This window comes from Eumetopias jubatus, unplaced genomic scaffold (genome assembly GCF_037043125.1).
Source record: "Eumetopias jubatus isolate StellerSeaLion01/CBP00866 unplaced genomic scaffold, mEumJub1_p1.0 scaffold_12, whole genome shotgun sequence".
Lineage (NCBI taxonomy): Eukaryota > Metazoa > Chordata > Mammalia > Carnivora > Otariidae > Eumetopias > Eumetopias jubatus.
The window spans coordinates 109340852-109357809 of NW_028274818.1; the positions used below are offsets into that span (position 1 = coordinate 109340852).

The 16958-nt window shown below is 58.5% G+C and overlaps 2 protein-coding genes across 5 annotated transcripts in view; one reads left to right on the forward strand and one right to left on the reverse strand.

Moving 5' to 3' along the window:
• Positions 1 to 416: 416 nt before the first annotated feature.
• BRAT1 (BRCA1 associated ATM activator 1) lies at positions 417 to 14204 on the reverse strand. 4 transcript variants are annotated; one of them, XM_088016758.1, is made up of 14 exons: positions 13972 to 14204; positions 13076 to 13219; positions 9385 to 9539; positions 6895 to 7039; positions 6071 to 6443; positions 5669 to 5788; positions 4529 to 4620; positions 3702 to 3820; positions 3440 to 3626; positions 3170 to 3243; positions 2209 to 2311; positions 2005 to 2103; positions 1673 to 1848; positions 417 to 1341 (listed from the first exon to the last, which is right to left on the reverse strand). In XM_088016758.1, exons 2-14 carry the CDS (start codon positions 13200 to 13202, stop codon positions 646 to 648), a joined length of 2466 nt encoding a protein of 821 aa, XP_087872884.1. In that variant the 5' UTR covers positions 13203 to 13219; positions 13972 to 14204; the 3' UTR covers positions 417 to 645. The 4 variants fall into 4 exon arrangements, with proteins under 4 accessions (XP_087872884.1, XP_027947696.1, XP_027947697.1 ...); XM_028091895.2 differs by having other exon boundaries at positions 417 to 1344; XM_028091896.2 differs by having other exon boundaries at positions 6895 to 7042.
• Positions 14205 to 16799: 2595 nt separating this feature from the next.
• Positions 16800 to 16958, forward strand: part of IQCE (IQ motif containing E) — a 44839-nt gene continuing 44680 nt past the window's right edge. Inside the window, exon 1 of the mRNA XM_028091915.2 lies at positions 16800 to 16861. Coding sequence (XP_027947716.1) covers positions 16826 to 16861 — 36 coding nt within the window. The 5' untranslated portion in view covers positions 16800 to 16825. The remainder of the gene's footprint in view (positions 16862 to 16958) is intronic.

Sequence of the window (16958 nt, forward strand, 5' to 3'; positions counted from 1 at the left end):
ACGGCCCGGGGACGGCAGAGCTGGCCCGGGTGTAGCCACACGGCCGCCTGGTCACTGACCCGGGCCCCGACTCCCCCCGACGTTATCACCAGCAGCTCTCCCCGTCTGGTCAGCTGAGACCAGCAGGCTTTCAGTCACTACGAGCGTATGGTGATCCTGGGGGTTCAGAGGCTGGAGACCCGGCCTTGGTCCGACCTGGGGTCACTATCACCAGGGGCTACAATCCAGGGCCAGACACTCTCCAGCCCAAGCTCCTGTCTCTCTGACGTCTGGGCATCGCTGGGGCACAGTGGGTCGAGACCCCCCAACACATACCCGCGGAGCACGTGGTTGTCCAGCAGAGAAATCCCTCCTCAGATGCTTCTCCAAAGCCCCACTGGGCCCGGGACCTACCCCCGCGGCAGTCAGAACACAGGTTAACCCAGCGGCACTGCCAAACGCCATTTATTTTGAGTAAAAAATAAGCCACTTCTTTCTTCTTACAACAAGACGGACTCGTCAACCTGGTCGGTCCCACCTGGTCCCGGTCTCCCCAAAAGGTCCCTCGTGCTGCCCGGCTGGCCAGAGCTCTCAGGACAACAGGGTCCCAAGGCAGGGACGTGGCACAGGGGAGGGGGAGCCCGGGCATGTCGCCAGTGGGCTGCCTTAGTAGCAGTCGGCCTCATTCCCCCCCAGGACGCCCACCGTGGCCAGCATGTCCTGCAGGAGCGACTGAGGGCTCTTCTCCACATGGTCGCTGCTCTCGGCCAGAGCCCCCTGAAGGCCCTCCAGGTCCAGAGACCTCAGCACGGCCAGCACGACCTCGGGCTCCAGGTCCCCCAGGGGCTGGGCCTGATCGCCCGCCTGCCACCTCTGCAGGGCGGCCTCCACGGAGGCCACATGGGGGCTGCTCCGGGACTCCTGCAGGCTGCCGGAGGAAGCCGTCTTGGCCCTCAGGAAGAGGAGAAGATCACAGGACTTCTGAGCCACGGGTCGGTCACAGTCAAACAAGGCACGAAAGGCGAACTCAAAGAGCCGCACTCGGCAGAGCGGCTGCAGGGCCTGGGCCAGCGGGCCGACGGGGGCCGCCACGGCCGGGGTCATGGCACAGGGACAGTGGGAGCGGGGCTGGCCCAGCGTCTGCTCCAGGAACACCAGCGCCAGCTCCAGGCCCTGAGCCCGGACCTCCCAGTCCAGATCCTGGCTGGCTACCTGGAGCACCCCAGCCACAAACTGTTCCGTGTCCCCTGCCACGTCAGCATGGCTGTCCCTGAGCCACTGGGTGAAGACCTGCATGACGGCCCTCCGCGGGAATCCCTCTGAGTCCGTGGAGAGGATGTGCAGCAGCTCCGCGAGCAGGCTCTTCTGGAGGACAGAGAGGCCGTGGGAGGGGAGAGGGGCAGGCAGGGCCCCCGCGGCCGGGCACAGAACCCCCGCCCCAAAGAGAACCCCCGGCCATGCAGGTCCGGGGCAAAACCTGCTCTTCCCCTCAGCCCTCCATCTGCTCGTGCATCAAACAGCGGTGACCACATCCAAATGACAGGGCCGCTTGGAAGAAGAGCCGGGGATTCAGGAAACATCCCTGACAGAACCCTGGCCCCAGACTGCCTGACCCTGGGTGGCCAACCCACTAGGCCCTGGGCATCAAGACAGCCGCCAGGTGTGGGCTACCTGGGGCCCCACCGGCTCCTACCTGCTGGCCCCCTGGGTGCTCGGGGCCGGCGGCGGGGACACACAACCCCTGGCTGGAGAGCTGCCCCATGGCAGTTACTGCGCTGGCACGGACGTAACTCTCAGGATCTCGTAGGAGCTGCTCGGTGAGCTTGGGTACCTCCGAAGCGAGGAGCGCGTGTCTGAAGCCGGCCTGCCCTGGGGGTCCAAGCGGCCACAACCGGCTGTGACCAAGGCCAGAGCCCGCAGCCTCCTCCCTCGCTTCTCCAAGGGCAGGCTCGGTGATCTGCTTCCCAAAGCCACCAAGAGACAACCGGTGTGTCGAGGCCAGGCCCCCTCCCGCCCAGCACTCACCTCCCCAGTGTCTGGTCATCTGGGTCAGAAACTCGAGGCCGGAGTCCCTCACCTCCCAGCAGGGGCTGCACAGACGCTTCTGCAGCACAGGGAGCAGGTCTGGGGCAGGAGGGGCAGCTCAGAGGGGCCCAGGCCAGGCCCGCCCTGCTCCCAACTGCTCACCCCTGGGACTCCCTCGGTTTAGCTGGGAAGGGCCCGGATTACCTCTCAGGAACAGCAGGGCATGGGGATCCAGATCCCAGCAGCCAGGGGTCTTGGGTGAGCTCAGGAGCCACCTGAATGTGGCCTGGAAGGCCTTCTTCAGAACCTGGAGCAGGCAAAGCAAGGCTGCAGGGCCAGGAGCAGTGAGGGGGGAGCTGGCCTGCCTGCCCCTGTCCGCCACCCGGTGCTCCTGTCCCTGCTCTGTGACACAAGATGGGGCCCCGGGGGCAGGGAGAAGGCAGCCCTGGGTTTCGTTTTTGGGAGGCAGAAGCACCAGGCAGTGGCAGAGCTGACATCCCGGGTCACGAGACAGGAGGAGGAGACAGCTCCCGTCAGGAACCCCACCACTGGACAGACTCTCCAGGCCCTCTTTCCTCAAAGGCGCAGGCAGCCACCAGGCCTGCTGTCCCAACCTCTAACTGCCTGCTCGATGGCAGGGGGCGTTCACCCTGCACCCACCAGAGCCCAGCCACCATGGGGCCATGACAAGGAGCATGTTTGCAGAGAATGCTGACAAAGAGTTTGGATCCCAAGTGCAGGGCCCGTCTGGCTCCAGTCCCCACTCTCATAGAGAATTCCCTGCTCTCCATGGCTCAGCTCCCCTGGTGCTCAGTCCTCACCACCACTAGGCCCTGGGTCAAACCCCGAGCCGCCGGCTGCCCCTCAATTTAGAAAGAGAGTCTGGGGGCACCTGGGTGGCTCAGTTGGCTAAGCGTCCGACTCTCGGTTTCAGCTCAGGCCATGATCTCAGGGTCGTGAGATGGAGCCCCCCGCGTCAGGCTCTGCGCTCAGCACAGAGTCTGCTTGAAATTCTCTCCCTCTCCCTCTGCCCTCTCCCTGCTCTCTACCTACATCAATCTAAAAAAAAAAAAAGCAGCACCTCCGGTCCCGCAGAGGCCTGCAGGGGTCCTCCCCACACGTTTCCCCCTCCTCCCCTCTCTCCCCCTGCACCCCGTGCCTGTACCGTGGGGCTGGAGTCTGGGCTCCTGAGATATTCCAGAAGGACAGCGAACACCTGCGTCACCAGCTCTCGGGGGCCTGAGACAGACATGGAGGAAGCACCCAGCCTTCCCCTCCAAGAGCCTCCCCAGCACAAGAGCGCGTCAGTCCGAGGAAAGCAGGGGACAGGACCCACGGCCAGCCGAATCCCACCCGCGCCCCCAGAGAAGACGCACAGAGGCTGGCGGCCCCGGCGCAGCAGGCAAGCGGGGCCCGCGGGGGCGCTCTGCCTTACCTGTCCCCTCCGACAGCGTCCCCAGGAAATCGAGGGCCGCCCGCTGGACCCGCACGCACCCCAGCAGGAGTGCACAGAGGTGGCGCCCCGCATCAGAGGTGGGCCTTGCTGAGCCCCCGCACAGCTGCAGGAGGGTCACCGCGGCCCCCAGCAGGGGCGCCTGAGGCCAGGGGCAGGGGCGCTGGGGCTGGGAGAGAGGGGGCAGTCAGTGCAGGCCCCCAGTCCCCCTGCCGCTGCAGACTCGGGCCCGGGCCGCACTCACCAGGGGCAGCAGCAGCTCCAGGTGGGCCAGGGTCCGGCACAGGAGCCCCACACAGGCCGCCTTGGAGGGGAGGAGCATGTCCGCCGTCATGGAGTCACCCACGATACCGTCCAGCACGCCTGCGGGCCAAGCCAGAGGCCGCGCCCAATCAGCGGGCACCTGCCACATGCTGCTGCAGGCCTCGCTGCCGGCCACCCACCCTGCAGCTGCCACCGCATGCTGGACCAGGACCGGAGGCTGGTGACGCGCCCACGGTGACATGGGCTGGCCAGAACTGGGCTCTCTGAACCTGCCTACGGGGCTCCTGAGCCATGGAGCCCAGCTCTCCCCACAGCCTGTTCCTGGGCCAGTCCCGCTGCTCAGGACACTGGTCCCTATGCTCAACACGGGGCTACTAGGCACACGTGGGTCCCCTTCGCTAATCCTCGGCACACCGCGAGGCTGAAGCAAGATCAGTCACGGCAGGGGAGGCCAACCCCCCCATCACCCTGGTCACAGAATCTAGACGCATCCAGGGGGACAGCCGGTGTGCCTATTCTGGGTCGGGAACCACCATGTGGTGCAGGCCCACGTAACCACCCAGCTACTCGGGCCACCTGGATGACGCCCACCAGGGGTGATGCTGCCCCGTTCATCCCATGGTAGGGACGCAAGATGAGGAGCAGTCAGGCCTGTGACAACAGCCCCTACCCAGGCCCCTGCACTCTCAGCAGGGGTGGCGAGCTGGGTACCCTGCTGCCCACTGACTTGCCCCAACACCAAGGACACGCCCCGGACCCCAGTGGCCTGCCCTCCTGCACCTGCCCACCCTTAGGGAAGCAGCATACCAGAGGGTCCGGGGTCCTGAGCCGTGGCTTTAAGGACACAGGCCAGAGGCTGGAGGAGGACAGCAAAGGCCTGGGCCCTCAGTGCCTGTGGACTAAGCACAGAGGACACAGTGAGTGCCGCTTCCCGACCCTGGGCTGAGCCGGCTGCCCCGCTAACATCCCCAGCAAGTCTGGGGCAAAGAGGCCAGTGCTGGTGATCCAGACACCCTCTTGAGAGACAGCTTCTTTGCAAGCACTGTGACCAGCACTCAGGCCACCAGCACGCAGGCTGCCAGCAGGGGACTCCACGGAAGCTGCTAGAAAGCACCTCCCCAGGCCCCAGGAGCAGCCCCTCGAAGGATGGGCCACACCTGCTCCAATGGACGGTGCCTACTGAGGGCCAGGGGGATGGGAGGCCCACCTCCTGGGAGCGTTCCCGGGGCTTCATCTCCAGCGTTCTTGCGTTCAGGGTCAGGTGGGAGGCTAAGCTAGCACAGAATTCTCCCTCCGGGCCGGCTGCCCGGCCCTCCCCTGTCAGACTACTACCTCTCCCTGAACATCTGGAAAGCCTGGAGCCCAGAGCCAGGCTTGCACTGTACCCCCAGCCCCCCTCTGGGGAGTGGGTCCTGTGGCGACGTTCACCCCCAACCTGGACCAACATGACCACGTCTCATCTGCCCAGAACCCTGGAAAGACGCCCTCGTTCTTCCCATCTTTTTGGAGCCATGCATCCTGCCCTCTCCCTGCGGGAAGCTGTCTGACGACTCCTGCCTACTAGGTCCCCCTCTATCATCCCAGGGCCCCTAGAATCCACCCCGGCGATGTGCTAAGGCCACTGGGGAGGGGGGCAGAGGGCAGCTGAGCAAGTGGATCCTGGGTACAAATCTAGCCCTGCTCTGAGCGAAGCAGCCCCGAGTCTGTTTTCTCTTTGGGGAGCCTACAAAGCTTTTGTTTGAAAACATTATTCTGTCTCTACAGCACGTGGATGCCACAGCCTCCGGCAAGGCCTTGGCAGTAACCAGACTATGGCCCAACTACATCCCTGATGGCCGCCTCTGACTCTTCTCTGGTTTCAGGAGCTCCCCAAAAGTTCCCTGACCATGAGGGCCATGCCCGAGACCTCTCTGCCTGTCCTCACACGACATAAGCCCCAATCCTTACCAGTCCTGCAGTTTCAGGATCCCTAACGCCAACGGCCCTGCTTGGGTGGGGCTCAGATGGCTCAGAGTTTGAGCCAGAGTCTCCCATAGGCCGCAGCTGGAAGAACTCAGCCCAGGAGAGCTGCAGAGAAGCCCAGAAAGTAAATCAGTTCTCTGTCCTGCCCACCAAAGCCCTCGTAGTGCCCGACTGCCACAGCCCTGGACTGGGTATGTCCAGCTGAGACAGAGTCCTTCCTAGGCGTGCGGGCTTTCAGACCCCCTCTGGCATTCCCCTGCCCCTGGTTGGTGCCCTGCGGGAGCCCACAAGATGTGGCCCCAGATCTAACAGCTACCTTAAGACTTCCCAAGAGAAACAGCACCCCCAACTCCGGCCCACCCCCGGCTACACCCCAGAGGAACTGACCGGGCCACACTGAGGAGAAGATCCACGAGCGAGTGTGCAGCCGGGACGGGGTCTTTCTCCAGCAGACCGGCCACGAGCGGACTCAGCCGCACCCACAGAACTTGCGTCCAAGGGTCGTGGCAGTGCCCGAATGTGGTGGTCAGGACGTTTAGAGCCTGTGTGATCTGTGGGGTAGCTGTGGCGCGCAGGGACTCTTCGATGTGACCCACGATCTTCTGAGCACACGCCGGCCAATCACCAGCCTGCAGGCTGGGGGGCCCCCCGGCTGGGCCTGGCATAGACAAGCCCAGGATGTGCACCAGGAGCTGCCCGGCTGCCGAGGCCACAAACAGGCTGGAATCTTCCTGCAGGGAGAAGATGGTGTCAACGGCACCTGGGGTAGGGGACAGGGCAGGGAGAGAAGAAAACGGGCTTCAGCTGGGACAGAATCCGAGGGAGAGGGCAGAGATGCTAAAACCACTGAGCGGCTCTCATGGCCAGACTTCAGAGCCGGCACCACTAGGGCCCCCGCCTCCCCTCTGTTCAGAGGTCGGGCAGCCTGCATGGGAAAGCTCCAGGGGCAGCAGCGTTAGATCCTTGCAAGGAGGCTTTTGATCCTAATTAATTTCAAAGTCACCCCCACTGCTGGATCTACCCTGTGAGCCAAGGACACTGCCGTGACCTCGAGGCCCCCCGCCCCGTTCCCCCATGTGCTCCTTACAGCAGCGTGACATTACAGCCACTTTCAGACACACAGACGCAGCTAGCAAGGTGCCATGATGTCCCGGGTCCCCACAGATGCGGCAGGGCCACAGGCCGAGGGCGGAGCAGGCAGGGGCACTCACCGCAGTCGGCCAGGAAGTGCAGGGCACTGGGGTGCTGCGCCAGGGAGCGCAGACCCTGGATCCAGCCGCTGCGCACGGTGGGGGAGGTCCAGGCGGCTCCTCCTAGGGGTCCCGCCTCCCCAAAGAGCTTGGGCAGCAACTCCCCCTGCTGGGAAGCAGAGAAGGAAGTGTGAGCTGGGCCCGGTCCCAGGAGATAGGTGGATCAGAGACGGTTTTTCTGTCGTTCAAGGGTTAAGGCAATTCTCTGGGACTTTCTCACTCGCTGCCAACACGAGGAGCCCACAGGCAGCTGCGCTTCTGGGAGGTGCCAGGTGACCACCAGTGCCGGCCCCAGAGGCCCCCAGCACAGCCACGTCTGCCTGCCAGGGGGCAGCTTTGGGAAAAGAACTGGGTTTTAAATAAAAGTTCATCAATCCTGTTAGTTGTTTACTTCAGAAATCCGCCCCCCAAAACAGTACCATGAGTTTTACCTCCAAAAGTCCACCTCTGACGAGGACATTGGGCTCCAGGACCCCGATGGTCTCCACAGCCTACTGAACTCCTGAGCTGGGGCTGTGGGGTCCACCAGGGCACCCACCCTCCTCCGGGTATCCCCTACTCTGGATGCCCCAGCAGACCTGTGTCCGGCCACCCTACTCCTCGCACCTGTTCGAACACTTTACAACCCAGCTGCGACCCCCCCCAACCCCAGCTGGCAGTGGCTAACTCCCCACTCAAGCTCCACCGGCTTAGGGACGCCCACGGTCCGATCGTGCCTTGTCCTACACTTCCTGCCAGGGTGTAAGATTCTCGTTCACTACTGGGTTTCAACACAGTGTGTGGGAAACCCGATGCTGCCTCTTACCGAGGCTGCTGCTTGCTGGTGCGGCCATTCGCTCCGAGCCCATCTGTGCCACAGCAAGGGCAGTCAGAGCCTGTGTCGTGCCCAGGCCAAGCCACAGGGCATCCTGTTTGGCTACGGCCCGACCCTCAAGGTGCAAGGGACCCCTCCGATCATCTCAGACTCCAGGACCAGGGACAGCGAGACCTCGGACACAGACTCCGACTGCTCAGGATAGGAGTCTAACTCTACAGCAGCCACGGGCCCCTGAGGGGCGCCATGGCTGGTGGTTCACAGGGAAGGCCCCCTGTGGGAGCCTTTGTCACCGAAGGGGGACCCTCCCAAAGTGAAAGCCCCTCGCCAACGGGGCGGGTACAGAGGCTCAGCCCCTGCCTTGCTCAGTCCGTCTGCATGTCCCCTGCCTAGACACTGAGACTGCAGAGCAGCTGTGGCTGAGGAGGGGCCCGTGGGGCTGTGGGACCTCCCAGGAATCTGTGCAGGGGCAGCCGGGAAGGGAACAGGAGGCCACCTAGTGCCACGGGCCCCGGGGAGGGGACAGCAGTGGTGGGGGAGAGCAGCCTCTCTTTGCAGCGGAGAGCCCATCCCTGGCCCAGGCCCCTCGGCCCTGCAGGCAGCCAGCGGCAGACTCCTGCAGGTCTAGTGTGGGCGCTGCCACTTCCGCAGGGCTCCTACATGAGGCCTCCCCTGTCTCCTCATCTGCGAAATGAAGCCCGCTGGTCTGCTGCCTGGCCACAGCCACCAGGATAAAATCAAAGTGATCCTGCAAACCTGAAGAGCTTTACAAACCGCAAAGTACCACGGGTAGCCGTGCATGAGTATGTGTATCCCAGGAGAACGGCAAGCACAAACTTAGGCCCCAAAACACACTTTGGCATAGCGAGCTGCCAGAGAACATCCTGGAAAGTCGGTCCACAGCAAAGCTGTGCCGGGCTGCACCTCTGGGGCGTGTGCACTGCAGGACTGAGGGGCGCCCATGAACGGCATCCCGAAGCTGCTGAGAGGACACATGCCTCCCCACTACTGTCCTCTCTTCAAGCGACTGCATCACACCATGGCCTTCCCAGGGCCCTGCACACACTGGGTCCGAGAAAGTTGATGTGCCTTCCTGAGAGCTGGTGAGGCTCCGAGAGGTGCCAAGAGATGCCATCGCAGGGCCAGACATGCTCCCATTGGGCATCACCTAACCAACCCAGCTGTGCCCGTGCAGGGGTGTGCAAAGCTGTAAGACGCACGGCTCTGGGGGGCCTCTCCAAGCTCCATGCCTTAATACTATGGAGAAATTCTCGAGTCACTCATTCATTCATCCAGCAGGACTGACTGGGAAATCAACGGTCTTGCTTAACCGTCGTGACGGTTCCATGTGACACATACAACTCTCCTGTCACAGGGGGAAACCAAGGCTCAGAAGGCTGAGTCAACCCCAGCTCTGATTCCAAAAATCTGACCCTTTTACTCCAACATCATTCCTGGCCAGTTTTTCAAAGAAGGATCACACTCAGGAATAAAAAGCTGGTGGTACAAGTCACAACATGGGGCAGCGCACTTCAGAGACCGAGGGGCCATGGAGGCCGCCACTGTTTTGTGCACCTGCAGAGAAGTGAGCCATGTACTTCTCGGCAGGGCACTCAGGTAGGAGGACCCAGGCTCACCTGAAGATACTGGAAGCAATCTTCCTGGGCTGCCAGTACCCCCGTGAGGCGAAGTGAGAAGGCGAGGACTCTGGAACTCAGGTCCTGGGGTTTCAGCATGTGGCACAGCAGCTCCACCAGGCAGGGGTTCCCCTGTAACAACAGGAGACTGGACCCTGGGGGCAGGCCCAGCCAGGGAGGGGGTCACTGGGGCACAGTGATGCAGCTTGCCCTAAAGGACTGTTCTTTTTTGTTTTTAAAGATTTATTTATTTGAGACAGAAACACAGCACATGCGTACGCATGCATGCATGGGTGGGGGAGGAGCAGAGGGAGAGAGAGAATGCCAAGCAGACTCCCCTCTGAGCATGGAGCCTAACTGCTTGATCCCATGACCCTGAGATCATGACCTGAACCAAAATAAAGAGTCGGACGCTTAACCAACTATACCACCCAGGGGCTCCCCCCTTTCAAGTTTTATTTATTTAAGTCATCTCTACACTCAACATGGGGCTCGAACTCACAACCCTGAGATCAAGAGTCGCACACTCTTCCAACTGAGCCAGCCAGGCCTCCCCCAAAGGACCATTCTTCTGGCAATTCCCAGATCTCTTTCTCTCCCACTGTTAAGTTTAGGAATCTCACTGGAAGAAAATATTTGCAACAACCACAACAAAGGAGTCACGACCCAAACTCAATGGGAGGGCACAAACCGGCATCACCTCCACATCAGGTAAGGGACAGGACAGGAAACACAAGGGCCCAGCAAACCAGAACAGGCCTTCCGTTGCTGCTGACTACAACAAAAGAAATGCAAATTAAAGCAGGAGACCACTTAACCTCTCAAGTGGATGCTTCTTCTTACACCAAGAGTCCTACACGCAAGGAAGTAGAACGGAACAGCCATCCTTTTCCAGATGTGGTACCAAAGAGGTCTATACCCCGCAACGCCGCGGTTCAAAGGCACCCGGGTGGGCAGAGGGAAATGTGGGGCACAGGCTGGCAGAGTTTCCCGTTGAGAGGCCCTCGTGGACACAACCACCAATGAACGTGGTACAGTGAGAAGGAAAAAGAACAGCATGAAGAAGAGAGAAGGATGAATCTGAGAAACCAAGAAACACGTCAGTGAATCTAAAAAAGCACCAACTGTAAAAATTAAACAAGTTTTGATGGGTTTTAAAACAAGAGGGGCACCTCGGTGGCTCAGACGGTTAAGCGTCTGCCTTCGGCCCAGGTCATGATCTCCAGGTCCTGGGATCGAGCCCCATGTCGGGCTCCCAGCTCAGTGGGGAGTCTGTTTCTCCCTCTCCCTCTCTCCCTGCTTGTGCTCTCTCTCTGTATCTGTCTCAAATGAATAAATAAAAATCTGAAAAAAAAAAAAAAACAAAAAACAGATACAATCAAAATTCTAGACAATAATAACATGAAAATTGTGCTGGGCTGGAGTTAAAGTGCTCTGAGATCCTCCTGTTGGTGGAACGGATAGAGAGTCTAGTTAACTTTTGACTTTTTTTTTTAACTTTGACTTTTAAAATCCTGTTTCTGTGAAGGTAACCACTAAAGAACATAAGTGGAATGCATAACTTCAAAACCAGAAAAGGAAAAAATTTTAGAAACAAAAGCTTTATCAATCCAATGGAGGGCAAAAGAGGAGGAAAAAGGAACAAAGACACGGCATGGGAAGCTCTGAAAAAAATACTAAAGAACACAGGTTCGAACAGAACAGTAAACTTGACAAATGAAGCAGATCGTCTGTTCAAGAGTTGCTCATACTAAATTGAGAACAAGCCAGAACTGAGGAAGCAGGAAGCAGGACGGGGCAGAAGGGCTGGGAGCACAGCGGTGAGGGCGCAGCGCGCAGCTTCCCGCCTTCGAAGAGCGGCTGCAGCAAGAGGAACAGCCGACAAACCGGACTTGAAAGCAAAAAGCATCACCGGTGCTTTCGGAAGAAAGTCGCTGTGCAAAGGTGGAACGGTCTACGCCTACACGGACCTATCTAGCTTCGAGATTTGTAAATGAAAATACAAAATGGAACTTCAAGGAAAAACTGTTGAATCCACAATCCCAGGGTAGGGTCTTCCCATCTCAAAAACAATCCAGCAAACCAATGCGTAAGGACACCGCGGGCCTGCAGTGTGCAGAGCGCTGAGGCCGACGGAATACAGGCTGGCCGGGGGAGAGGTGAACTGCGGGCAGCACCCCGCTTCCTTTAAAGGGAGGACCGTGCTGCAAGATCACACTGCGGCATGCTTGTACCCCCTGTGTGTGAACTGAAAACCAATCAGTTGTACACTTCGGGTCAATTCCCCGGTATGTAAATTATGTCTCAAAGAAACCGATCTAAAAGTAAGTTTTACAATTTGACTAAAACTCAGGCCGCAAGTGAGGACTCTACAAATACCAGAAACGCAGCAAGAAAAAATTGCGCTCTGCCACAGTAAAAACCTGGACGGATTCAAAGAAATCAAAATATATGTATTTTCTGAGTCTGATAAAATAAGTTAAAGTCAATGATAATAAGACATGAAAACCCCACATTGTGAAGCTAAAAGATACCCCTCTAAATCGCTTGTGCGTGAAGGAGAAAAAAATCACAATGAAGGGTGTGAAATATCTCAAAACAATGACAAAAGCACCTCAAAGTAAAACGAGCAGGACGCAGCCTCCAGAGAAGTGTGCAGCCTTACGTGTGTGTATTAGAGAAGAGCGACCGAGACGTTCAAGTCAAAGGAGAGGAAAAGAGCAGGATAAACCAAATGAACTAACTGCAGAAATTAACGACATGGGCTCTATCCTAAGGTCACTACCAGCCAAGAGATCGATTGTCTACGTGAAAAGATTTACATAAGAAGCCAACGTTATTTATACTAAGGAACATCCGAAACAAAGACATCTAATAATATGGGTGTGATTGTATAAATTACAGTCCGTTCACACAGCATGGAGTCGATACAATCAACACATGCGAGAGAAAACTCCCACCATAATGGTAAACAGAGAAAAAGCAAGACACCATGTTATATCTATGGTGTGACTTCATTTTTATAAGACAAATGCAGCTCTGGGGCGCCTGAGTGGCTCAGTCGGTTAACCGTCTGACTCTTGATTTCAGCTCAGGTCATGATCTCAGGGTTGTGGGATCAAGCCCCTAGTGGGGCTCCACGCTCAGTGGGGAGTCTGCTCAGATTCTCTCTCTCTCTCTCCCTCTGCCCCTCCCCCCACTTGCACCAGTGTCCCCTCTCTCTCTCTCTCAATAAATAAAATTAAAAAGAAAAACGCAGCTTTATGATGTGTTAGGAAAAAGGGCTGAGAAGAAATTAGAAAGTTGATGGTGGTTTAATTTTTTTCTTTACTCCTTCATGTTGTTCAAGGTTTATCTAAAGAACAGGTATTAGTTTCATAATAACAAAAAGTGATTTCTTGAAACAAATAAACGCAACAGTAACAACAAAATAAGTTCCTCTGCAGCCATCTAGCCTGAACTGAACAAGAAGAGGCCTGAATCAGGGCTGGAAGCAGATAAGAACTTCAGGATCAAGCTGTCCCCTGCTCGTTCCCTCAGGCTTTAGCTTGATGCGTCCCTAACTAGCCAGAGGGACTCTCTAGGATGGGAAGGAAAGGAACCAGGGGGTCACCCCTTCCCCCTGCACAGGGGAGTCCCCCGCACCCTCTGGCCTCCAGGAGACAGTCAGCAGCAGCACCCTCCCCCTTACCAGCTTCAGTTATTGTTTTAAACCAGTCCAGCAGCTTCTCCAAACAGGTGTCATCTGCCACGGGCTGCCTGGGGTCTGCCAGAACGGCACAGAGAGCCGGGAGGAGTTGGGAGCACTCTGGGTCCATGGTGAGGCTGGCGATTCCTGCAAAGAAAACGTCAGGGCCAGGTCCCACCCACCCTAGCCACAAGCAGCCCCCGTGTCTGCCTGGGCCAGGCGCTGAAAGACCGCATGCCAGGATGGATGCAGAACCTCAGCCTGGGTGGTACTGGGAGGCGGTCAGGGGCAAGCAAGGCCCTGAGTTCGCGTCTCCCGGGCTGGAAAGGGGCCTTAGCAGCTCAGAGCCTGCCAACCTCGGACTCCGGTGGGAGGGGAGCAGCACGACGCTCACCCGGACAGCGCGTGGGCCAGTTAGGGGTGTGTGCGCGCGTTCTGGCGCCAGCCACGCGCGTGGGGGCAGAGCGTCTCTCCCGGGCTCAGTGCGTCCGCAGCCTACACCCCTGCCGCTAGTAGCGCGGGGAGGGGGAGGCGCTCCATCCACTGTCAGTCCCTCCCGCGCCGGGACGTGCACCTGCGAGGCCTGCCGGGGAGGGGACCCGGGGCCCTCGGTCCTGCGGTCAGGGCGCGCTCCCTCGGGAGGCTGGGGTGGGCAGGGATTCTGTCGCAGTCGGGAGTGGGTCTGTCTGCCCGTCCCCGGAGAGGCTAGCTCCCTGAGGAGGGAGCCCTCGCTGAGGGAGCCGCCGCGGCCCCGGCCGGCCGAAGGGCCCAGGGGAGGACGCACGAGGCGGCGGCTGCAGTCCAGCCGGCCCCAGGCTGCCCCCGGATCCCTGGTCCTCCGTTCGGACTCCTCGGGCCCGCTGCCGCGGCCCAGGTCCCCCCCGGAGCGCGCTGCTCACCTGCGGCGCGTCCCTCGGCCGCCGCAGGCCCCACCCCGGACCGCGCCACTTGCCGGGTCCGACGGGGACGCGCACAGGGACGGCGGCCGCGGGAAACCCTCAAAGTGCCCGGAAGGCCACTCCGGGAGCCCTGGGGGCCCACACGTAGGGGCGCTGACACAGGCCGGCGCCCAACCGGTAGCACCGACCCATCACCCTCACAGAGACGCCGGTGGTACGTGCCCGAGGACCCAGCGGGCATTGCGCCCAGAAGGCGGGCCTTCTCCGGAGGAAGGGGTGGGGCCAAGGCCGGAAAAGGCGTGGCTTCGAGAGCTCAGGGGACCAAGTGTGTGGGCGGGCAGGTGGGAGGAATGCACAACCGGAAAGGGGCATCCTCGTCTTTAAGGTTAAGTCCCTGGTCCTTTGGCCTCAAAACTAGGTCCTCAGGGCCCGTCAGCTGTGTGCCAGAGTCCTCAAAGCCAGTGGACAAAAACAAGCCTCATCTTGGGGCGCCTGGGTAGCTCAGTGGTTAAGCCCCTGACTCTTGATCTCAGGGTTGTGAGTTCGAGTCCTGTGTTGGGCTCCAACAACAACAGCAACAAAACAAGCCTCATCTTCCCATAGCGTCAGTGTTTCAGCAAGTTTTTTGGGGAACCAGTAGGTACATATTAGAATATAGAAATCTGAATTCTTAGGGGTACTAAGCTAAAAAAGAACTTTAAGGGGCATCTGGGTGGTGCAGTCAATTAAACGTCTGCCTTTGGCTCAGGTCATGATCCCAGGGTCCTGGGATGGGGTCCTGCATTGGGCTCTCTGCTCAGTGGGGAGCCTCCTCCCTCTCCCTGTGCCTGCGCTCTGCCTACTTGTGTGCTCTCTCTCTCTGTCAAATGAATAAATAAAATCTTAAAAAAAAAGAACTTTAAAAAACGTTGACCTTGATGGGTGATCACTCCGGACACCCCGCCCCTTAGAACTATTTGGGTGAAAAGGTTTGAACTGCACAGTTCTCTTCCCCGAATTGTGATCCCTCATTGTAAAATGGGGATACTAATATTTGCATGGTTGAGCAGTTGTGGGGGAAAAATATCTTATAGTAGCACAGTGCTAAGTGCTTCACTTAATATAACCCTGGGTGATTCACCACTTCGAGGAGGCTGGGTATTATTACCATCCCCTCAGATAAGCAAACTGAAGGGTAGAGAGGCTAACTCCTAAGGCCGTAGAGCTAGTGGGCTGGCATGGCCTGGATCTGAACCCAGGCAGTCTTGCTCCACAGCTGAATACTATACAGGTCTACCATTTCGTACCTGAAACTTTTGAAGACACCTGGTTCAGAAAATGTAATTGTTCACACTTTAGATAAGTTACATGGTACATATATGCTGTATGTGAGATTACAATCCCAGCAGGATCTGATGCCGCACACCATAAACCAATGCATTAAAACATCCCTGGTGAGACTCATTAATATACACTCCAAGTGGAATACAGAAGCATTGCACATAGCTTCAGCTCAGACTTTTGTTGGCAAATGAGTTGAGGTCAGAACAGGTTTGGCCAACAACAACAACAAAAAAACACAAAGAGAAGAGCAGGGGCATTGTGGAGCCCCAGGAGTGGAGTAAGAGGTACAAGTGCAAAGGTAGTTTAGCTAGCAAAAGCTCTTGTCCGCCTTGTGGGCAATACCTCGAGGAAATAAATGAGAGTCCTTGAGATAATCAGCTCCGTTTCTCCTGCAACAGCCTCTGAACCACCTGTGGCTCACCCTCTTTGTTGTGCAGGTGAGGATGCAGAAGACAAGAGGGCCATGAACCTGTAGTAGGTGTTGGTGACAGAACTAAGCGCAGTAATAACCTGTCAGGCAATTCTGCCACACCACACTACAGTGGTGTGGGGATTCATTCATTCACCCCATCAAACGAAGTCTGTCACATTGCACTCGTCCTGGAACGGGCAACTAAGCACTTTACAGATATTGCCTCATTTGAGCCTCACAACACTTTTCTCCACTTTGTATTTGAGGAAACAGTGGCGCAGAGAAGTTACACGACTCCTTGGATGCCAAATATATATTAATTGAGCACCTGCCTGAGCCAGACCCTTCCAAGGGATGGAGGTACGGCTGTGAACTAAACAAAGCCCCTGCCCCAGAGAGCTTACGTTCTAGACATGGAATGCTTTTGTGGATAATGTCACGGGTTGGGGGGAAAAAAAAACCCAGGGTGAGGGGACAGAGTAGGTGCCCTTGGAGACCTGTATGAAGGGGCAAGAGCACACCCTACTTGCTAATAATAATTTAAATAAGCTTTGGAGTCCAGTGCCCCTAAAGATCTTCATGATGCACACTGAGTGCAGTGCAAACTCATTATTTTTTTGGTGTTCTGGGGCTACATCAGAACCCAAAAGCCTAAGTTATCCGGGAGGATAACTTTCTGAATGCCAGGTGTCCAGAACGAGCAGCCTGGGACATTGCACAAGCCCCTTGTCCCTTTCAGCGTTAACCTAACAAATACTAGCATCCTGCTCTGGTGACTAACGCACAGGCTTATCGAGGAGCCTCCACGAGAGAAGGTGGGGGACGGACTCCAGAACCGTTCGTTAAGCGCGACCCGCAACTTCCAGCACGGCCCGGCTCTCCGCCACCTCCCCGCGCTCTGCGGGTCGGCCCGCGGGTTTCTCAGCGCACGCGCACGGTCGGCCGGACTCGCCGGCGCCGGCCACATCCGGGGCTCCGCAGGCGGCGCGGTTACCATGGCAGCGGGGTCGCGGCTGGCGCGCGGGCTGGCGGGCCCGGAGGCTACGGGCGGCCGGCGCAGCAGCCCAGCCCGACAGCCGCGCCCGCAGCGCCGAGGAGCGGCCGGGCAGCGCCGCCGCCATGTCGCTGGGCACCGCGGAGCCGGCCTCGGAGACGGTAAGCGCGGGGGGCCTCCTCGTTCCCTCCAACTCTCCGGCTCTCGGGGCCGGGCGCGGACCGGAGGAAGGGGCGCACGGCCGGCGGCCGCCGGGTG

Bases quoted from the DNA above. Each gene is read 5' to 3' on its own strand.
- BRAT1 (XM_028091898.2), bottom strand. From the start codon at position 13,202: ATGGACCCAGAGTGCTCCCAACTCCTCCCGGCTCTCTGTGCCGTTCTG. The intron at 3,244-3,439 runs GTAAGGCAGAGC...TGTCTGTCTCAG, and splicing joins GACGCTGTCGGAGGGGACAG to GCCCCCGAGAGCTGGTGACG. The intron at 1,345-1,672 runs GTAGGAGCCGGT...TCTGTCCTCCAG, and splicing joins AGCACCCAGGGGGCCAGCAG to AAGAGCCTGCTCGCGGAGCT.